Source organism: Excalfactoria chinensis, chromosome 16 (assembly GCF_039878825.1).
Source record: "Excalfactoria chinensis isolate bCotChi1 chromosome 16, bCotChi1.hap2, whole genome shotgun sequence".
NCBI classification, from domain to species: domain Eukaryota; kingdom Metazoa; phylum Chordata; class Aves; order Galliformes; family Phasianidae; genus Excalfactoria; species Excalfactoria chinensis.
This window is the reverse complement of record NC_092840.1, coordinates 5,490,500-5,513,343: the sequence shown is the minus strand read 5'-3', so window position 1 is coordinate 5,513,343 and position 22,844 is coordinate 5,490,500. Positions and strand designations below refer to the sequence as shown.

At 46.6% G+C, this 22,844-nt stretch overlaps 1 protein-coding gene across 3 annotated transcripts in view; it reads left to right on the top strand.

Annotated features, from left to right (window-relative positions):
• Positions 1-22,844, top strand: part of KIAA1671 (KIAA1671 ortholog) — a 43,235-nt gene that overhangs the window by 10,201 nt on the left and 10,190 nt on the right. The window contains exons 2-6 of one of the 3 annotated variants that reach the window (XM_072351054.1): positions 637-768; positions 1,282-2,944; positions 3,437-3,533; positions 4,687-7,425; positions 7,941-8,066. In XM_072351054.1, the coding sequence (XP_072207155.1) occupies positions 1,335-2,944; positions 3,437-3,533; positions 4,687-7,425; positions 7,941-8,066 (4,572 nt within the window). In that variant the 5' untranslated portion in view covers positions 637-768; positions 1,282-1,334. Of the gene's footprint in view, positions 1-636; positions 769-1,281; positions 2,945-3,436; positions 3,534-4,686; positions 7,426-7,940; positions 8,067-11,208; positions 11,477-18,871; positions 19,961-22,844 lie in introns of those variants that run through there. The other 2 variants (XM_072351056.1, XM_072351055.1) reach the window with 2 other exon arrangements.

The window sequence follows — 22,844 nt, the reverse complement described above, 5'->3', positions numbered from 1 at the left end:
CAGCAGTTCGAGTGCATTGGTAGGTGAAGGGGCCTGGCAAGGTGAGCCGGAGGGGAGGCTGCTGCTGCTGGTTTTCACTCATCTCTGCAGTAAGAATGTGATTAAAGGCAGAGCTAATCTCCTGCCTTATCGGGGAGGTGTAGGGAAAACTGCTTTGTCACGGTAGCAGCAGCCGTGTTTAGGTTGAAAATGGGCCATTTGAAGGTCAGCCTGCAGGTAGGCCTTCCCAATAATGTTGTCGCAGAAAGGAGATTTACAATAGAAAGTAAATTACAGTAATTGAGATTACGGTAACACAGAGCTCAGTGTTTAACCAGTGATTGACAGCACTTGAATTTGCCAACGGTACTCATTGAAATGTGGATTTAACTGTGTTTGCGTTTAATAGCTATTGTGCCGACCAAATTATTTACCCTTCACGGTTGCAGGTGATTCAGGTGGTAATTTTTTGTTGATTCTTTAATAACTGAAAGCCACACATTCTCTTAAACCCATACGGTTAAATCTGGTGCCTTTGTTTCTGAGCAGGAGCCAGTTTTTTGCCTTGAAATACTCGGGATTTTTGTCTCCAATGGTATTACCTGTGTAGATCTGATTGCATGCCATGCCACACTCTGAATGTTCTCTGATTTGCAGGGAAGGTCCAATCGGTGCTGCTGAAGTGATCCCTTTCCCTGGTTCTTAGCGGGATCTTGGCAAACTCCACTTTTCACTATGAGAAGTGAGTGGGCTCAGATCCATTGGCTGCAGCAGAACATGCACATCACAGTGAGTAGCAGCAAGGCTTTTGGGAATGCATGGGATATGTGTTTGTTTCTCTTTAGCCGCAGGTCGTAGCTAATAAATAACAGTTTCAGTCACGCTGACCTCCATGTTTTTGGTAGTGTGAAAGGATATACTTGCCAGCAATGTGTATTGTGAAAAGGAGTGAGGTTTGTACGTTGACGTGGGGAAGCCTGCTTTAGAAAGAAATGATTTTTTTTTTAAAGCAATTTAACCCATGAAATTTGCTCGAGTACTGCTAACTCAGTGCTGTACTGATGGGTTTGTAGGTTTTGCTGTGTTTTTTGTTTGTTGGGCCTAGCTGATGAATCATGGTGTGTTCTGATATTTGTTTCTTTTTTCTTCCTAAGAGAAATAAGCTTCTTGTTCTGTGATGCACGTGCACATTTGAAACACACCTTAATTTGAGCTTAGCTACCTCCCGAATTCAAGTGAGAATTAATTTGTTGGATGTTTGTACCGACTCTACAGCAATGCTTGTGTTTTCTTTCCTTGTAGATTCTCCTTCTCTGTTGGATTTTTTCAGTTCGGTTGAATGTGTAATTACAACTATGGCAACAAGAGTTGAGATAAATTCTACTTTGGCGTCTTTGACGACAGTGCCTGACTTAAATGAGATCAGAACTGAAGATAAATCACAGCGACTGTATGTAAGCGTGCTCTCAGATGTCAGCAGCAAAGCAAAGGAACCTTCAGCATCGCTAACGCTTGAAGAGAAGAGCAAATTTGGGAGCACTCTGAGATCTGCAACAATGCCGTCGCTGGGATCAAGGCCAAGACTCTTCCCCAAACCTTTTTCTAAAGATACGCCTTCAGATACTTTTGCAAATGTAAAACCACCAATTACAACTTTTAGATCAAGCAGTCTTATTAGAAAGCCTTCCGAAGAAACAACGTCTGCCAAGGTATCAGGTGGAAATGTTCCTCCGTTAGTAGATCAAAAAGTCATTGGAAATGAGAGCAAGGCTGGCAGCGAAGTCGTCACAAACATGACTTTCTATAGCGGTCACAATACAAATACTGTCATTCTTTTTGAGACAGCAGGCACGGAGCAGTCAAAGGTAAGCCTGGCCCAAGGAAAAAGGGCTGCTGATGACCGCAGGGTGTTGAGTACTATACAGACAAAAGAGCCTCAGAGCAATGTGAAGCAGGAAAAACCATCTCAACCATCACCTGAGACATCCAGGAGTCCTGAAGGGTCTCTTCACAGGCAGATTTCGCTTTCCTCCAGTCTTCGACCAGTCTCTTGGAACTCCCTCAAAACTGGAGACAAGAAAGATGCTCCTGAAGATCGTCCAGTGGAGAAAACCAACACTGATGCAAATAGCATAAACAATAAAGTGGGTATCTCTCTTGATGCGCAGCAAAGGCCAAAACCTAGACCAGTATCTGCTGTTTTTCTGGAATCTTTGAGAGATCAAACACATCGTACTGTGGAAGCTTCAGAGGAAAAGTCTCCTACAGAGAAATCACAGGCTAGGAAACCAAGGCCTTTGTCCATGGACCTGACAGCTAAATTTGAACTTAAAGACCTCTCTATGAGCAAGAAGACTTGCTCATCCCATGAGAGCAAGGAGACCGTATCAGTAACTTCTTTTACTGACGTGGGTAGCCATGGTCAGTCTGAAATGGGGCCAAAAACTGAAGAAATGGAATTTAATAAAGGCAGCTCTTCAAAAACAAATTTGAAATGCAGTAGTCAGGAGATTAGAATCCTAAATAAAGGAAAACACACGTGGGAAACAAAGCCGAAATCTGAAAGCGAGCAAACTGAGACAAAACCAAGCATAGTGACTAATTTGTATAGTTCTGAGAGAGCCTTTGAAAGCGCCGGTGAAAGCAGAACAAACAGGGAAGGGAAGAGGTTGGATCAAAAGGAAACGTGTGTGTTTCTCAGCTGTGAAAGCCCTGCAGCTTCCTCAGAGAAGGAGAACAGCATCGTAAGAGGTAGTGTTAAGAAACACATCAGTTTGTTCACGTCAGAAAATCCCGGTGCCTCTGTAGATACAGAGACTCTCCCATCGGCTGCTGAGAGGGAAAACAAGTGCATGAACATCCAGCAGAGAATCAAAGAACTGACAACAGAAAGCACTGATGCTAAGCCAGGAAATCTTCGCAGATCGCTTCAATCTCGACCTCTTTCTGCAGACCTGACAAAGATGTAGGTTTCACAAACGTTCTGCTCAGTTCTCTTGATTTCATTGAGTTCCATAATTCAAGGTCAGGCAGGACCAGGCTCTGAGCAGCCTGATTTGGATATCCCTGTGCATTGCAGGCAGTGGGACCGTGTGGCCTTTGAGGTTCCCTTCCAGCATTGGAATGGAAATATGGAAAACATTATAACTGAGGCATGAGAATGTTAATAACTTTTTTTTTTTAAACTATTTTGCATTATCATGAATCTCAAAAATCTTATAGTACACCATCAGCTACATTGCTGCCTGAAAAATTGTTAGTCCTTTGGTCTAGATGCAGTAAAACCACTGAATACCATTAGTTGTGACACTTAATAGCATTGTTTCCTCCCTAAGAAATATACTTTCTGGGTGATTTCTTTTTGGGACAAGATGATGTATCATCAGCCTGCTTTGGTAGAGAGTGTAAATGTTAACCAACTGGATCTGAAAGAACTGAATGGAGATTTTTGTCTTAGGTTTTCAAGTCCAACACCATCAACCAGTGAAGTAAAGCCTGAGAAAGCTGCTGAAGTTAGGAACAGCTCTGGGAACGAAACACAAGAACATCAAAAAGTAAGAAAATGGCATTGGCCAATGCAGCCTCCAGTTAGGCTTGCCTTTGGAGTGCAAAGAGCCCTATACTTTGCATCCCATGCGTCTTAACCAGTCAGTGACTTTAAAATGGGCATCAGGAGTATTAAGAATGGCGTAATCCTAATAGGTTTACTTGTGTAAGTCTATCTTTAGACACTGGATGGGGACACGCTGCTGAAGTATGGGAAGATGGTGTTGAGCTTTTAATGTGCACGCTGTTAAAGGCATGCAGTGGTATAAAGTGAAACATGTTGTGTACTGCTTTAATGGAACTTTTAGTGTATGTAGACAACGGCAGTTGTTGTTCCATGTAGCAATTAGCCTTCATTTTCTGTAAGGATAGCACGAACGTATCAAATTTCCACATCTGAGTCACAATTCCTTATGACGTGCTGTGTGTTTCCTATCAGTCTCCTAAATCATGTTTAGTTTAGCAGCTTTGACCACTGAATACTGTGTAGATAGCACAGTGCTATAAAGGCTGTTTGACTGTCCTCGTTTCTAAGGAACGCTCTGGCATTTCAAAGCAGTTTCTCTGCTGACACTTGGAGATTTAATGTTGTTTTGAGGATGTTTCTTGTGAGTTCTTATGGTTGTGTGTTTTTTTTTCCCCTGTGTATGTTTAAGACATGAGTGTGCGTGATAGAGAAACTCACAGCTTGATTAAAAAATCTCCGTAGATTAATTTCCTTTTAAAGGAGATAAATTTGCTTTAAAAGGAAAATCTTCCATTAACGGAAGCACTGTTTTCAGAATTAGACAATAAAGCAGGATTAAAACCATTCCCTTGCTCTGCCTAGAGGAGTATAAATCAAACTCAAAAGCCAGTCTCCATTTCTTTGGTGTTTGTTGTTTTCTTTTTGTTAAAGACCCTTAAGTCAATTCCAAATGTTACCATTTTTGACTTGAAAAATGATGGAACCCTTGTAGGGTGAGATGGTGAATGTTAAGCTATAGGGGTAATTCAGACTGTTGGCACGCATTGCTGCTTAGATTACTGGTGTCTCAATGGATTTTGTGTTTAGAGAAGAGGGATGTGGTTAACTTGCCCAGGCAGCGTAGTGAAAGTGAGTAAATGTTTTACTTAAAGGTGTGTAACAGTCATAACTGTTGGTTTTTTGTCTTGTTCCAGAGCAAGGAGATAACCATGCTTGCTCATAGTGGAGATCCCACTGAAGCTCATGCTGCTGGGAACCCTTGGAAATCCCGACAGGTTGTAAAAATAACCAACAGAACAGATCAGACAGAGACGAAGGGAAGCTTCCCTGGAGACAGCCAACGCTTCTCTCAGCAGAGTGAAAACTCCATCTCGTTCACAAGTAGCTTTGAAAAAAGATTAAAACCAACCAATGTGACAGAAAAAACCTGCATTAAAACTGTCCGGGCCACCATGTTTGATCATAACGTTCAGAGGCACAATGTTGCTGATGATCTTCCTGGAACTGTTTCGCCATTGAAAATGAGTGGTGAGCTCGAAGCAAAGCCTGATGTGGTGACTTTGGGGCATACCAGGCGTTCGTGGGTGGGAGAAGCTTTTCCAAGCAAATCTCCTTCTAGGGATCCTAGTGATTTCTTCTCCAGTGAATGCACTTTATCTGAACGAAAAAAAGACTTGGATAAAACTGAAACTGATCCAGTATTAATAGCTGAAAAAATACCTTACTCTACGAACAGAAGTAAATGCTCTGGAATAAACGAGAAAACAAGCAAGCTACATGCTGAAATTAAAATAGACAGGAGTGAAGACTCTTCCACTGATGAAACAGGGAGGTCTAATCTGGTGAAATGCTCTTCTGAGAAAAAGAGTTTTAGGCAAAGAGGAGCAGACAATGAATTTGGACCCAGCTTTGGTCATGAAGTTGTCTCAACCAGCGTAAAAAAACAGCAGGTCCATTCATCTTCAGTGCTTCTAAGTGGGCAATTATGTAAATCTTCCAGCAGCCTCCATCCTGATGTGAAAGAGGAATCTAGAGCTTTTGTTGTGAGGAAAAGTCTAGACTCAAACTGCAAGGATCAAGACTTTGGTTTACATAGTACAGCTCCCGAAAACAGAGAAAAAATCAGAGCAATAGATCCAGAAGAAAAGGTCAGGAGAACTAAAAGTAGCATTTCTGACTTGAAGACTTCTGAAAGGTGGAGAAGGAAAACCTTGCCTCATGATTCTGTCAAGGCAGAAGAAATCAGCTGGCTCACGCCTGACAATGCAAAAAGGCTGAGTTGGACAGATTCGTTGCAATTGGAAGAAAATTCACTTAAAAAGAGAAATATCAAAGAGCGGATGGAGGGACATGAGGCGAAGCAAACTGCTCCTGGCAGTTCTGACGAGCACTTGAAAAATCAGAGTTCTACCTTTGAACCAAAGGCAACGTATTTTGCAGTGACTTATCAAATTCCCAGTATCAAAAAGGAGAAAAGTTTTGTTGGTACTGCTGGCACAAGCGTGAGTAGTAAGATTTCTAGCTCGAGTGAGGGAGGAGCAGTTAATGTAGGTCCTGATTTTCCTGGTAGGTCCAAACCAGATAAAAGCATAGTGAGTACAGAGTGTAGGGAGGAGTCACGAGAAGTGTACATTAAAAAGGATTGGGTGAAAGGAGAGGACAAAGATAATACTTCTTCCAAAAGCATCGCATCCGGTAATTTTCATGCACCTGGGAAAGATAAGTGTTATGGGAAGGGTCTGGATCAATCTAAAGAGAAAATTATAGACGTTGATGCTTTTTTGTTAAAGCAGGAACGAGAAAATGTGGCTCAAACTGATCTCAAAAGTAGCAGAGGAAAGGTCTCCACTTACCACGAACCCCGATCCTCCATGCATTTTGCACAGCTGCACAAAGACGGTGAAGTAGTCACGCAGAAGAGCAGTGAAAGCAGCTATGGTGTATCTGGAAGGAAGGCTGACGATGGTTACAGGCTCCAGGTTCTTGATATTGATGCCCTTATGGCAGAATATAAAGAAGAATCGGTGAAGGGCGGTAGTATTCAAGACAAGAGCTCTGAGGAGCACAGTTTATTTGGTAGGAACAGATCAAAGAACAAGAGGAATGTGTCAGACAGGTTGAGTTCTTCCTATACGTGGAAGGAGTGGAAGGGATCGGATCACAGTGCTGTTAGTAGCAAACAGGGTGAGCATGCGGAGGAGTACCACAGGCCAGAGAAATTGGTTCCAACTGAAAAGAGCAAAGAGAAATTGGATTCCCATGGCCCCGAGTCTGATAAACAGAAGCCCAAAGACAGAAAGTTAGGCTCTCCTCCCTGGGAAAATCCCAGCTGCTTGTTTCCAGATAAGTTTGCCAATTCTCCTGTGGAGTTCACTGCAAAGAAAACGTTCATCATTGATGATGATCAAGATGTGAACTTAACTTCCAGGAACCAAAGTTCACAAGCTGTGATTGACAAGGTACAGCCTGTACATGCAGTTGGTGTGGACCAAAAACTGGAAGTTAATTTTGCTTCCAGGTTGTCCGTAAAGGCCAGTGATGGGCTATTACAGAAGAAGGTGGTCACAAAAGAACAGTTCTCAGAGGTGACTCTGGAAGGTGACTGGAGCAAAAATGTAGTGAGGAGCTCTGTAACAAAGGACAGAGATGATGTGAGTAAGGTGACCTGTGCCAACGACTCTTCCAATGTGAAAAGTAAAACGAAAGATTGGAAGAGCAATACATCTGGCTTAGGAAGTGCAGCCGCAGATCTGAGACGCTCCTATTCAGAAAAGAGCCGCCCAGGAAAAGATGGTCCATCACTCATGCAAGAAGTGAGAGGAAAAAAGGACCTGTACCGCTCCAGGCAGAGCTTCCCACCGGAGAGCATGGATAATGGGTGGAAAACCAAGGTCTCATCTCAGTCAGAGTCTTACTTCCATGAGGATAAGAAGGTATTGCCAAATGGTACCTCTCTGCTTCCTGAAACTGAAAGCTAGGAAAAGATTTGCTTATGTCTCAGTAGGGCTTCTGGGTGTTAAGTGTGACACACACACACACACACGCTTCTCTATAGATTTAATTTCCTTTTGGTCTGTTTTCTCATGGGATCTGTGTTGTACCAGACTTCGTGTTTCAAGTGCATAAATATTAATTGGTATCTTTACTGAGAGCTGAGAAAGTCTTTGAAAGGTGTGCGGGTGTTGTTACTGCTTTGAACGCCGGGGGGTTAAATTGCTGACTCTGCAACTTTGTTTTTATACCTATCGGGTGATTGAATTCCCCTCATTTATCCCTGAAACTTCAGTGCTGACGCCAGTGTTGGTGAAACACAAGTGGTTCCCCTAACAGTGACTGGTTATTGCATGAGTGCACAGCCAGTTGGGTGTTGATGGGTATAGTTTCAAAGGGCATTTTGTGTATGCCTATACATGTACTCTTAGTGATGCGCATACCTTTATTTCAACAGGCTTCCAGGAAAGAGTGGACCAAGCAGAGTTCAGAAAAAACAGATGGAAGAGAATTTTCCTTTGTTTCTACTCAGAGAAGAAGTCACAGCTTTTTTTATAAGGACAGAAGGACGGAGAGCATAACGGTATGTTATTTTGAAGGAGGTTCTTGGGTTAGGGGAGCAATAAGGGAGATGCAGCCTGGCTTGATTCATTCAGGGCTGTTCTCCCTGTCTTTCAAATAGTTGTGAAGGGGAGAATGTACCTTCTTAGCAGGAGATGTTCTTCCTAAGAAGTTTAACTAGTAGGGAATGCTTCCACCACGCTGGTCTATGCCAGGTCTCTGAACATAACACATTAACTGTCCAGCTTGTTTATGTTTCTTTCTAAACAAAGATTTTTCATCCTGGACTCTCAAAGTGTGGGACTGGGTCATTATTGCTGCTTGTTTTTTCTCAGCTTAGATAATGAGAATTGGTTATTGCCATCTCTTCTGGTAAACCATGTGGACAAATAGAACTGGATCACAGTCTGAATAATTATGGGTTTGATCTTCTTTCTGTAGGCCACAGACAGAACCAGTTACATGAATAATCACAGCTTACTTCTCTCAGAGGTCTGATTTTTCTCTTAACGGGGTCGATTCCCTCTTCAGTTGTTGGGTGATGTTCTCTTAACTTGCAGGAGGACCCCCAATATCAGCCCACACATACACGTGATTTTAGGAAACGGTTACTATCTCCTGAAACTCAAAGATCTGAATCTTTCAGAAGGTGCAAAAGAAATGAAACATCGGTGTGTTCTGTGGGAAATGGAGGGTTTAAATCGCATATCAACACCACACAGCTCTGATTTTGTGGGAGGTGGCGATGCTCCCAATGAAATTCTTCCTTACTGGAAGGACTGGCTCTGATTCATTGCAAGTGCTGTGCCTTTCTTTGTTTTTTAACCTTGTGCATAAAGCCAGTTTTGGCACAGTAGAACAGTCCTGCAGTGACTTCAGAGCATGCTCTTTTATAGTTATAAATGCACGTATTGGTAGTTTGAGAAAACGTGTGTCCTGCGTCTTCTCAAAATCGTTCTATTTTTGTAGAGAGGATGACAGAAAGATGTCACTGCTCTTCCTTGTCCCAAGGTCGAGTCTCATCCCTTCTCTTGGACTACTAGCACACTCACGTGGCAATGGGACGCATTGCTCTCTTTTTGTAATTGCTTACATTGCTGTTGTTGCCGAAGCTGAGGACAGGAAGTGTTGGCAGGCTTATGTTGTGTGCTACTGAAGAAAAAGAAGATTCAACACAATGGCTTTTGACAGTCTGTATTGGCTTTGTAAACGAGTTTCTCAACAGAAGCTTTGGAAACAAACTCATGCTGTTAATGATTCCAGCCTTAAAATTTCACGGGAGGTACAGAGGGCTGTTATTCCCCTGTCTTTCCCATTCTTGGCATGGGATTTGGATTAACTAACCAGAAGTGGGAAGTCTGGATTGCTTATAGACTTGGTGGTTATCATTGCGTCCCTCAGAGTTACTGTATGTCACCTGTTTGTAGTGCACATATGCAAAGCTAGCTGTTGACTGTGTAGAACGTGGGAGAAAACAGCTGTTGGAAGTAGCTTTGGGGTAATAGAACTCGCCATGCCTCCATGTGGCCCAGAGCTCCATATGGATGTCACAGGAGGCTGTGGAGCAGGGCTATTGCTGGCACTTAGGTTGGTAGTGCCTTGTGCTCATCTGGAGGAAGACAACTTATGCTGTTTGTACGTTGTAATGCTTCCCTCTGGTGGAGGAATGGAATCCTAGAGTCATTGTGCTGGAAACAGAATCATGTGGAACCATTGAGCTGCAGTGTGCTGTGGTGAGCCACGTGAATCATGGCAGACGTGAAAGACACCACTTGAAAACCACTTTGTTCCATCTCAGCTGACACAGGTCTCTAATTCTGACGTTGGATCACAAACCTCAATGCCTGATTCAGTCGTCAGAGCTGATATGAGGTAAAAAGTGTGGAATGTGCCACATGGGTCTTCCCTGGGCAGGAGGGAGGTACTGTGCTTTGGGGCTGGGGGACATGGAGCTGAAGGACCTGTGCCATTGTCTGAGCTGTAACAAGGAAGGGGCCAAAATCTTGATAAGGGTTTGTGTGACAGGACAAGGGGAGGTGGTTTCAGATGAGATGAGGGAGATTTAGGTTGAAGAAGTTGTTCACACTGAGGGCAGTGAGGCACTGCACAGGGTGCCCAGAGAGGTGGAGGTGCCCCATCCCTGCAGACACCCACAGTCAGGGGATGGGGCTGTGAGCACTGATGGAGCTGTGGGTGTCCCTGAGCACTGCAGGCAGTGGGAACTGATGGCCTTTGAGGGTCCCTTCCACATCAAATACTTCTATGATGATGAAGTGGCAAGCTGTGTTGCCAGCTATGGCTTGCTACCAACATCTGTATGGTTAAAAGCAAAGTGCTTGATACTGGAACTGGGGTGAGTGTGGCAGCTTCCAAAGCCTCTGGTTCTTTATCTGATTTGTGGGGCTTTTGTCATCTTCATTTTTACTTTGGTGAGGCAGTCTGGTATCCATAGTGCAGTGATACATAAACACAGTTATTTGAGGCTGATGCGTGGGTGGGAACGCTTTACCAAAATCATGAGCTGACTTTTAAAAGTGGACTGTTAGAGAAGGTAAATATTTTATAAACAAGCACAGATGAAGGGTAGTGGGATCCATCCCAGCTCCCAGTGCTTCCCAGACTGCCCACAGCATCTCCATTGTGCCCAGCAGAAAGCAAGCTCTTGTCTTCCGATGGCATAAAGCCTCTCCAGATGGAAGCTAGAAACCAAGCATGTGCAAATCGTTCTGCTAGCCTAAAAACTGAGTCAGTCTGGAATTAAAAACCAAGGGCACGGCTCAGACAAAGCAGAAGCAACTTGTGTCTGCAGTGGTGCCTCCCACCAGGCCCCAGACACCACGGCTTCCTATTCCAGCAGCCCTGGGGATGACGGGTGCTGGGTGGCAGCCTCACTTCTCCAGGCTTTTTCCTTTTTTGGTCATATTGCTTTCTTGGGAACACTCCAGTCCTGTTTAAAGGAGGGAAAAAAAAAAGACACTTGTTGTGTCTGTTTCTTCTTGTCCACAGGAGGCATTTTTATATGAAAAGCAGCTTTTCTTTCACGTGTGTCCCTTTTTATGTTGTTGTTCCTTGTACACGAGAGAACAAATAAGGTCAGCTCGCAATCTAGACCATGGATTAACGAGACAGGCAAACTCGGAGCGGCGAGATGCTCAATCACAAGTGGGGAAGTCACATGGGAGCTCAGCGCTGCCCATAAGTAGCCCCAGCATCTGTTAAAGGCGCAGAGCTCAGCTGGCGATGCGGGTGCAGATAGCGTTGCTCGTTAGGCGCGCTGCCTTTAAGTGTGTGGGTGTGCTCCTGGCTGCTGCTGGAGGAGGGGAGCGCGGGCAGCCTGGCCCAAAGGAGGATGGTTCGGCGTTAGCTTTGCACAGTGGAAGAATGGAGTATTACTACTGCCCGCGTTTGTTGAAGTTCTTGCAGTATCTGTGGGTAAGTGCGTTCTTTGCAGCTGTTGCGTGCGAGGGCTGGGGTGTTTTGGGCTGTTCTCAGCAAGCACAAGGTAGTTTGTAGGCAGTGCTGGTGTTGCTTTGCAGTTTTTTGATGCAACAGGTTATTTTGTCTTCGGTACCAGCTCATAGCGAGGAGACTGCAGACTGCTTAGAGGTGCCTCTGAAAACCCTCTGGCTGGCATTTCTTCCTTGTTTACATCTAAGAGTTGTAGTTCTGCATACTGTATGCTTGCAACATCCTTCCCTGCTTGCTCAGGAGCAACACTTGGGCTCTGCTTCCCTTCCCCTGCTGCAGCCAGGGCTGCTGCCAGCTGTGCGAGTGGAACAGCCAGCACTAACAGCATTGGAACTGTGTGTTTTCACCATTTCTAACGTGAGTGTTTTGGTAGGTTTCTCCTTCTCAGCGTGCACTTCCTCTTCCAACAGCTCTGAGGCCCCTCTTCAATGACAAGCTCCTTTAAGTGTGCTGCTTTCCCTGCCAGCTGGGAGGGTCACCGCTGCACAGAGGCTTCTATTTGTCACACAGAGCCACATTTGAAGGGATAAGATTAATTTCTATAAGCCTTCCTGAATGGACACTAGGTCCAATGTCATGCTTTATTTTCTTTAAGTCTTTACAAGCCTTGCTGTGTATGTGCTTTTGTTGGCAGCGAGATGGGATTCTTTGCTGTAAAGTCTTTGGGAAACTGTAGCATTGTAAAGCGTGGAACTCTTTGGATGTTTCAGAGCAGGTTTGCTGTGTACGTGTGGTCCTTTAGAGACCTGGAAATATTGCATAAGCGTTACTGTATAACCTCTCACGCTGTTACAAGAGACCATTGGCGAATAAGTGTGATATTCGTGGAATTATATAAACTTATTTATATAAATATTAGCAAGTGTTAAGGGAAGAGCACAGCAGTCGCTTTATTTTTGTGTGTGTTGGCGTTACATCTGAAGGCTGTTAAGGAGATAATTATCAGTTCTCTCTGTATCAGGAGTAACCGGAGATGTTAGGGTTAGTTGTCAAGCTTTGCGTTATTTAATCCATCTTGGGCAGCTAAGATATTCATTAGGTAGACCTGGAGAAGAAGAAAACTCTTAATTAAAAAACATTATCATGAAAATGCACTTTTAAAGCCACTGCTGGGAGTTATTGGTAGGTTACATCCCTTCTGCCATGTATGCTGCTTTCTTGCACTGTGGTGGTGTTGGACATCATTGGACCCTCTCAATGCCAACCACTGGCTAACTACGTGCTGTTTCTTCTCCTAGCCTTTAAATAGGGCCCTTCTTGTTGTGACCTGTAGGAAAGGTTTCTAAATAACATCTTGATGGTGGGTGTTTGTTTGAGCACCAGAATGTCTGTGGTCAGCCTGAGCACATGGGAAGCGGTCAGTGGTCACCAAGGCGTCAGTGTGGTGCTCAGGGTGAGAGCTTGGTGTTTCTGAGAAGCAGCCTGTGCTGGGGCCTTGTTGGCTCGCAGTGTTTGATGCATTAATTCAATGAGAGCTGTGATAACGAGGAGAAAAGCAAGCTTATCAAACCCGGATCATTTACTCCATTACTGAGGCTTGCTGGAGCACTCTGGGATACTGCAGCTCTTCCCAATAGAGGTTGCTGAGAAGCCAAGATCCTGGGGAGGAGCAAACATTGAGTTTCTTGATGGCAGCAGATGGACTAACAGAAGCTTCTGAGAACTATTCCTTCAGCTGTAGCCGCTAGGTGAAAGTAAATAAAGGGAGAGAAAAGCAAAGGGTGTTGATGGAGCCTTGCGGATGGCTATGTAAGGCTTCGTGAATCTTTGGAATGGCAGTTGAGGAATGCAGAGGCTCCTGCTTGGTGATGTAAGAGTCTGGTTTGGTCAGATGAAGCTCTGCCTCTTGGAGCAGAAGAGCAGGGCTTCCTCACCAGCACGCTGCCGTGGTCTGTACCTCAGGAGCTGAAGTGCAGAGGCTGAGTCATAGCTCAGTATTCAGCACATCGTCATTTCCTTCTCTGTTCTGTCATACACCTTCTTCCTAGCACCGATCTGTTCATCATCTTTAATTGGCTGTTTATTGTAATCATGTATTCATGTGCCAGTCATTTGGTGACCCGAGCTGTACTGATGATATTTGAGTGTATTCCCGGGTACACAGTGTATTCATCCTCCTTTTTACAGCTGGTGAGGAGCTTTGCTGCAGCTGATACAAGATATCTTTGGATCTGACTTGCCCAAGAAGCTGCTCAGTGCTCTGATGGCCATCAGGGTGCTCTCAGGTGGTTCTGTTCCTGTCCTTAACCACCTCAGTTAGAGGCAATTCTTGCTCTGCCCTGGGTTTTTTTTGCAGGATGTTGCAACATTATGTTGCAATCTCTTTTTAATGTAGCTGTAGGAGCACATTGATAAACAATTAATCAGTTGCATTAGAACCAGGTAATCTAAGCCAGCTTTGCAAACAGGGCAAGCTTCTTCCAGTGGGGGCAGAGCTGGAAAGAGGGGAAAGCTCTGGATCAGCTCCAGAAGAGATGGGTTCCTGTTCTGAGCAGCAGCTCTGCTGGGTGCTCGGTGGGAGCCTGGCTCAGCCCTGCACAGGGCCCTGGGGCTTCCATCTGTGCTGCTGCTGGGGTGTCTGAGACAGTAGGCAGCCAAAATCTGGGGGCTCAGTGGATTGCTGTGCGTACATTGGTCATTCTGGATGGGACAGATAGAGTCAGGGAGCCGACAGAGCTGGGTGCAGCTACCGGAGAGCACCATGATGCTGTGGAAAGTGAGGGATTGGCCTCTTCTAGATACCCCATGTAGGAAGAGATAGTTACATCCCAGCATCTCATACAGTGTGTATTTTGTTAATTACAACTGGGGGCGGCAGGAAAGATGTCTGGGGCAGGGGAGTGGTGGAAATTGCTGAAAACTTGATATAGAGAGCATGTATAGGTGGCTCCACTGTAAAACAAGTTCACTTTTCTTCCCAGAAGCCTTCCATCCCGTTATCTTGTGAAATAGGAAGGGGCTATCTCAAATAAGCTTATGGTACATTCACAGGATCATGGACAATCATAGAATGGTTTGAGTTGGAAGGGACCCCCAAAGGCCATCAGTTCCCACTGCCTGCAGTGCTCAGGGACACCCACAGCTCCATCAGTGCTCACAGCCCCATCCCCTGACTGTGGGTGTCTGCAGGGATGGGGCACCTCCACCTCTCTGGGCACCCTGTGTGATGCCTCACTGCCCTCAGTGTGAACAACTTCTTCCTTATGTCCAACCTAAATCTCTGAGTATGAAACCATTTCCCCTCATCCTGTCACAGCAGACTACTCAAGAGTCTGTCCTGTTCTTTTCTACAGCCCCCCTTTGGGTACTGAATCAGACACTCTTCAGTAGGTGAAGATGATGTTAGATTAACCTGCAGGATGATTAACTTCAAGAATATCCTAGCCATGTGGTCAAAATGTGGGTTAGAAGAGCGCTGGGTTTCTTCCTGCTCAGCATACCTTGTTCCTCTATTTCTAACTCAGGACAATTTTTCAGCTCTGGTTGTAGAGATGCTAAAACCCTGCTGGGATTATTGCTAGTCATTGAATCGTAATTACAAAATTGCGAGTGATTTGGGTTATTGAAGCTAGAAATCAAGATCCAGAGATTGTTTTGACACAGTCTCAGCTGCTGTGCCCTTGCAGAGCAGCTTGCTACCTTCCCCGGTGCGCTGGAGCTCACTGCCACTGTGTGTCACTGCAGCTGCATCCCATCTCACACTGGGGAAGCACGCAGCATCCTCAGCCGTCTGCTATGATAGCAAAGGGATTAAGTTCAATTTACCATGAAATGCTTGGAGGAAATAATGCGCTCTGGGTTCACGTCTGGGAGGGCTTAGCCGTGCTGGGCTGGGAGCAGTGGGATGGGCTGCTGATATGGGGCTGTGCCACAGCTGCATGCACAGCCTTTGGGGGTAAGCTCACTGCCAACGTGGTGCTGTAAAGTTGGTTTGACTCAATTCCTGCCTTCCCATGTTGTTGTCCACGCTGCTACCGCTGGGCGACGGCCAAGTTCCCACTATTGTTTCTGTTCTTTCAGCAGTTGCAACTTGTTAATACGGCAGTGCGTGTTTGCTGTACTGAAAGGAAATGGCATTTTGGAGAGTGCAGCTCGAGCACGGTGAAAGTAGCTCATTGTAGGGGACTTTCCTTGAGTTGCACAGGGACTGAGTGCTGCAGAGCCAGGGGTCTCTTAAAAATTAACTCCGGGTTAATCTTAAACACGAACCCAGGTTGGACAAATGTCGTGTTTGGTTTGGTGATTCATGGCTGGGGCTGCTGAGCACACGCTGTGTGATGGAGGCGGTGTGGGTTATTTGCTTACTTCATACCTGGCAAGTTCTGGTCGCTGAGTCGGAGGTTGCAGATGTCAGATGCGAGTGGATGTCTAATGGGATTTGATTTGCAATGCAACAGTGCTGAGCAGGAGTGCAGCCGATGTGGCTGAGAAGCAAAAGGAATTGCAGAGCCCTGGGCCTAGTGGGGAAACAGTGCCCTTCATCTCCATTGTGTTTGTGGTGGCCCCACCTGGGCAGGGAACCAATCCTGTTGGACAAAGCCCTGCGACCCCAAGCACAAGGGTGCTTCCCCTTTAAGTGTTTTCTAAATTCCCAGAGTCAGATTTGCACATTCAGTAGCTCCAGTAGGTTCACATCTTCCATGAGACAGAAAAATTATGCCAAATTTTTCCAGCCAGACAGCAATGAAAGCTTCTGCCAGGCAAAAAAAGATAGATGCTTTGGGTGCCTTTTGGTTTTGTATTGCCAGTTCTCATTTGCACATAGAAGTGGCCAACTGGTAGGATCTAACTGGTGTGCAATGCTCAGGCCCTGTTGAAGGTTTGGTTATATTTATTAGCAATCATAAAATGGCTGAGTATGGAGGGAAGCTCAAAGATCACCCGGCTCCAACCCCTGCTGAGGGCTGGCTGCTCCCCACCAGCTCAGGCTGCCCAGTGCCCACCCACGGCCTTGGGCACCTTCAGAGATGGGGCAACAAAAGCCTTTCGTAACAGTAGGTTGTTTTTTATCAGTATAAACGGGGGGAGGGAAATGCAACCCAACAACCTTTATTTATCCACGTTTAGCTTGGCTTGATCCTTTTGACGTGGGTAAATGTAAAGAAAATGTTTTCAGTGCTTTTCAGAAGAGCTGTGCTGTAGGAGTTTCCTGTTTCTCCTTTGTTTTTCAGCCTTTCCTCCTCAGCTGAGATAGAAGGGAAGTGCTGAATGATTGTGGACATGAGCCTTCAAACATCATCGTGTATTTTTAGCGTGTTCCCTAGGCTTTAGCATTGATAGCTTTGTTTCACGCTGAAACAATTCAAGGTCCAACAGCAGTGCATGGTCAGGATGTTTAGCTACGCTTTGCTTTGTGGGGGACAAAAGGATTGATGTCCTCAGAAACATTTGGCACTTGTTGCTATTGCAGTTGTGACTGAAAATCATATTTAAACCTAGCAGTTGTACTGAGAGAAGGTGTGTTAAGCATATTATTATTGACCTAATGCATCTGTCCCTCTTTTATTTCATCCGACTGTGGTTCATAGAATTCTTCCCTGTACAGATTGCTGTTTAAGTACCTACTTCAATACGGCTTCTTCTTGTAGTCAGGTATGTGTATGAGGTGAGTGGCTTTAGCGGCAGGTTCTGATGCCATTGTCATTAACAATCATTCTGAACAAGCATGAATTAAAACTGCACATGAACTTAATTGCTCTGTTTCAGACTGAAACAAGTAGAAGAGAGGAAACAAAGCATCAAGCTTTGAGCACCTGATGCAGCCGTGGGTGACCCTGTGCACTGCAGGCAGTGGGACCAGATGGCCCTTGGGGGTCCCTTCCAACTCAAACCATTCTGTGATTGTATTCAGTGCAAATATTAGCAAAGTAGCTGTAGTTTCAGCTTACACAAGAGTTTTCACTGCTAATAGACACTGTCCAAAGTTCTCGTGCTAAAATACACCTTTCAAACAATCCTTATTTTTTCTTCTTGACCAGAGAGTGCTGGTGGCTGTTACAGCAAGGAGAGCAGTGCAGGCATCCCTGTGAATTGAGTTGGTTGACAAAAGAGAGAGTTTGGGGGACAAAAATAAGGAAATTATTCAACTGCTGTTATTCAATAGAGTCTGGTGAACCCAAGGAGTATCACAGAATCATGAAGGTTGGATAAGACCTCTAAAATCACCCAGTCCAACCATCCACCTACTGCCAGCATCGCTCACCATGTCCCAATGTTCTATATCCACCATATCCCTAAAAAACCTCTGGGGAAAGTGACCTTGGCAGACCCCATCGTTAGCATGGGAACTCATAAAACACAGTGCAGAGGTCAGCCTATGAAGCTTTGGATGGGGCAAAATGAAATAGGGAAGTGGGATAAGCGTTCCAGTCCTTGCTGGGTCTATTCTGGGTTGTCCTGAGGGAGTTGGGCTCAGCTCCATCTGTTGGCTTCAGCCAGCTTGGGTGCAGAGCTCAGGAGCTGGTGCTGTGGGATGCATGATTTCCATTGCTTAACTGAGTGAGAATAATGTGTCGAATATATTTTTTTTCCTGTTACTTTAAAAATGTAAGAAAAGCCTTGTTGCAGGGTCACCTGATCGGGGAGATCTCCTTCCATTTCTGTGCAAAACCAGCTCGGTAGCTCTTCAGAGGAAAGGCTGTGTAAGGAAGGAACGGGTTTTTCTGTTGGTTGGATTCCCTTGCAGCACGGAGGGTTTCTATTCGACTGCTAATTTGAGAATGTTCAAAACAAATGTAAGGCATTCCGGGCTAAGAAAACAGGGTATGGTGTGTTCCATGAGGAGTTCCAGGCTGATAGAGTTCAGCTCTTTAAAGGGAAGAAACTCCATTTCCTCCAGGCTCATAGGCATGGTTCCAGGCAGCGCTCCTGATACAGTGAAACCCTAAACTGGCACCATTTTGTGCCATACTGCTTAGAAATTATTCATTCCATTAAATCCGCTCCCTCAGAAAGGGTTAGGGGAGAGGGGGGAATGATGCAGTGCGGCGAAACAAAAAGAAGCCCTGAGCACAGCAAGCAGCTCTGGCCTGCAGGGTGAGAAAGGCACACAAAGTATTGCCCCCCAGCACCTCTGGGCTAGGCATGCCCACTCTCCATGGCCGGCGTGCTGCAGGTCATGCTGTCACCGTGGCCAGGTGGCACGTGGGGCATGGCTGACTCTGGGTTAATCGTTGACGGGTGCTGATGTGGATTGCAGTGTTGCTTGGTAAATGGTGTAAAGAAGGGGCTGAGCATCCCCATCCCCACCCGCCCCTTAGCAGGAGTTTGGCCTGGCCCTCAGCCCCTCGGTGCCCGCCTGGCTGCAAGCAGAAAGATGCTGTTCCGCGTCACCATGGCAACGCTGCCTGCACAGGGCCCAGCCCAGCTCCTTCCCGTTGCTGCGGCTGTGTCACCCCGTGCATTGTTCCAGGCAGGCCGCCCCGCTCGGGAGCAGCTCGCAGGAGCCGGGCGGGCAGCCAAGAGCTGGCAGCAGCCAGCGGTGCTCCGGAGCAATCAGCCTGGGGAGCGCAGAGCTCCGCGCTGCTCAGCACGCTGCTCAGCACGCTGCCCCGCAGCTCTCCTGCACACACGGCCTCAGGTCTGCAAGCAGGACTGGCTGTGGCCATGGCCCTGTGGGCAGCGGGCTGCAGGAGCTGCTGACACCGTACCCACAGCCCCTGGATGGGGAGCAGCCACATGGATCACAGGGAAGGGATGCATCGTGGTGTGCTGAACTGCTGCCCTGCCGGGAGGATGCTGCCCTTCTGATACTGGCTGCTGTGTGTGCAAAGTTGGCTTCCGAAGGGGGAGATGCTTATCCAGCTCCGGAATGAGAAAGTAAGACTGTGGATTTGCAGGACTGAGACCTTCATTTCTCTCTCTAACATGGCTGAATGAAGCGTTACTTTGAGCAAACGTGATTGTAAGTAGGAAAACCTTGTTTTTTGGTGTTTGGTTTTTTTTTTTTCCTACTTGACAAATGTCCGTCTCCAGCCTCACGTCTCCATTTAAATACAGCAGCACGCCGGCGGTGCTAGCCTAGTGCTATTTACGTGCACAGGAAATATTGTACGAGCGGAATCCTTCTTGCAGAATCCAATCTGTGCTGCCACGGAGGATTACATTCCTGAATATCCACCCTGGAATAGGGGGGGGGAAAAAAAAAAACAACCAAAAAGAAACAACACGAAAATGGATTACCTGGGAGACAAGCTGAGCGTGGCCCAAACTCACATGACCCAGTGGATGGGCACGGTGCGCCGATCCCTGCAGGAAGCTCTCAACCTGGTGACGGCTGCGGTGGCCCACGAACGAGCTGCCGGCCCCAGAGCCCCCTTGAAGCGGACCTCCTCCTTCAGGCACTTCGCCTCCCGCAGCAGGGAATCCTTCCGGCGCTTCTCGGTGCGCAGCCAGCAGCGCTTCTCCTCGTTGAGGAAGAGGCAGAGCAGCGCGGAGCAGCCCGACCTTGTAAGCCATGCGCTGGGGGTGGACGACCCGCGTGCAATCTCAGCTTTATGTGTTGTTCTTTGGGTTAGGAGTGAACCCAGGGTAAAGATGTCTGCTCCCAGCTGGCTGGAGCACGGATAGAAATCTTTGCCAGGGGTTTGGCGGTGGGAGGGAGCGTGTTGGTGTAAGGTAAGTGTTTGTCACAGGTCGATGTGAATCTGCGTGCTGCTCTGTTTGCAGTGCCTGGAGTTGCACTTGGAAGGAGCTGAGTGCCGGCACCCTGCAGTCAGTGGTGAGCAATGGTTATCCCCAGTTCTTTTTCCTTAGTACCGTTGCTATTTTGTCATGGGGTAGAAGCTGTGAGACCCAGGTCAGTGGGCAGGGCTCTGGTTTTGTTTACTCCTTGTAAGCTGTACAGACGTGAGCGGCCCCAATATGAGGGCAGTGAGGCCCTGGCAGTGCTGCCCAGAGCGGTGGGTGCCCCATCCCTGGAGGTGCCCAAGGCCATGGATGGGCCCTGGGCAGCCTGAGCTGGGGGGCAGCCAGCACACAGCAGGGGTGGGAGACCCTGAGCTCCACTCCAATCTCAGCCATTGTGTGACATGGGCTCAGGGAGGGTTGTTCACAGGTGATCCAAGGCAAAGCCACATTCCTGGGGCAGGTGTGGCACCAGGCGATGGGTCGTTTCCAGCATTGCTTTTATCAGCTCTGCTGCTTTTTTGGCCCAGCTTTCTGCTAATCTCCTTTTTTTTGGCTGCGTTGGAATATTGTCAGGTGAGCACAAAAGAAGGAGGAGGAAAATATTTGGTAACCATTGTTACACTGTTAGCATGGTGACATTTGTATTGAAATTGATACCGTTGGATTTATTAGAACCACCCGAACACAAAAACTTGTTTAAACAAGTGCAATGGCTGGGACTGCAGAATGGGAACGGGGAACCTGCCGAGGGCAACTGTGCTTCTTGCTCTGCAGAGCAGGGAGCCCTGGGGCGTGGGGTCACCTTTCCAGCAAACTTGCTGAAGGCAGCAGTGGAGCTGCTGTTCCTTTGGCGCATGCTTAGCTTTGTGCGTGCCTTTAGCTCAGCTTGCAAGCAGCTCCTGTGCTCCAACTTAAGGTCACTCAGCCCTTGTGTAAGTGGGGAATTGGTGCTGTTGTGCTCTCGGATGTGCTGCTGCAGTGAGATTGGAACTGGGTAGCCTTTGAGGTCCCTTCCAACTCAAACCGTTCTGTGATTCTAAGCTCTTAAATGAGGGGAAGCTGGCAAGTAGGCTCCTTATTTAGTGTTATGTCATACCTTTGGTGGTTGCTCCTGCAAGCTTTGTATCTTGCAAAGGGCTTGTGCTAGGCTGCACAGGAGGATCTTGGGCACTGCAGGGAAGTTTCAGCATTGGAAAGGATTTGGTGTAATTGGTTATTTCCTGACTGGAGGTCATAAAAGTTGAAGCTTCTCTTCAGAAGCCTAGGGATTGTGTCTTTGATGTGTCATCACATAGAACCCGTGGTTAATACCCTTGGTTCCTCAGCTATGCCCTTATGCTGCTATGGAAGTATTGCAACTTGTTTCTTTTCTTTGGCTGGTTTGGATCCTGGAGAGCATTCATCTGCACCGAATGCTTTGGTTTTACCCCAGGTTCTGTGCCCTGAGCATCCTTCAGCAAAAGAACCAAATGGCATGCTGGTGTTCTTGTTCTGAGCTCTGCTGTTTGGCTACAGACATATTTGGCCCCAGTATTCCCTGGAAACCCAACAAATCGCTCTCAAAAATACTTTGTGTCCTGTCCATTTATCTTTCAATTTACAGACAGCTATTGTGGCAGAGAGAAGGAAGTTGTAGCGAGTGGGCTTTCAGAAAGGAGTGTTTGTGTAGCTTGGGGCTGGGGGGAGGAGGAGGAGGGGAGCTGTTCTGTTTAATTAACGAAGATACGAGGGCCAGCATGGAGGCAGCTCACGCTTTTTCATTCTTAATAACTTCTCTTTGGTTTAACAGGCCATGAATGTGGCTGGCAGTGCAAATGTGGGCCATGCAGCCGCAGCGGTGGGTGCTGAGCTGAGTGTCTCCATTGTTCCCGACTTGTTTTGACAGCAATAATCGCTTCGACTCAACTTTCTGATGTTCCTCAGGCTTGTTGCAAGGAGGTGATGCAAACAGCCTCTAGGTTGTATGGAGTTTTTGTTTCCAGATACTCATTTGTTGGCAGGAAATCCCACCGGCTCCGCATGCATCTTAAATCCTAGACTTCAAACTGAGGAGCCTTCTTTCCCAGGATTGTTTGTTTGAGGTTTAAAGTTGGGTCTTGCTTGGAAAAGCCTGAACTGCGCAGCAGAGCTGTGAGATACAGCATTCCAAGTGGGAGGTGTTGATTTCAAGCATGAAGCTTGTCAAAAAAAACAAAGCAAATAGATTCATTTCCTACCATAACAGCATCAAATCGATGTGCTCTGGCTCATCCCTTGTAGCACTGGAGCCTCATGCAGAGACCACATGGTGGGTATGTAGTTCACCATGAGTTCACCGTTGGGTCCCAGCAGCTTTATTTTCACGATACAGAGCATGACAAACTCCAAACCACCTTTGGAATCCTCAGTGGAGGGAGTGGATGGATTGGAGTTGTGCAAAAAGTGTGGCTAGAAATCATTGCACGTGGTCACAGGGTTCCTTTCAAGGCTCTGGATGGGGCTATGGAAAGCTGGGACTGCCCTGTGCAGGGATGCAAAGGCATTGAGATGGATTCATCCCATTACTGAGGTGGATTCATCCCATTACTTTTGTCAATGCTTCGGTGTTTCTTTGAGAACTTTACATTTACATTACTCTACATAGCAGTGTCTGGGGTTGAGGAGGGCAGCCCTGCATATCCGTGCATGCGGGTGCAGTTGGAGCTCCTTAAACTTCTCAGAGAGA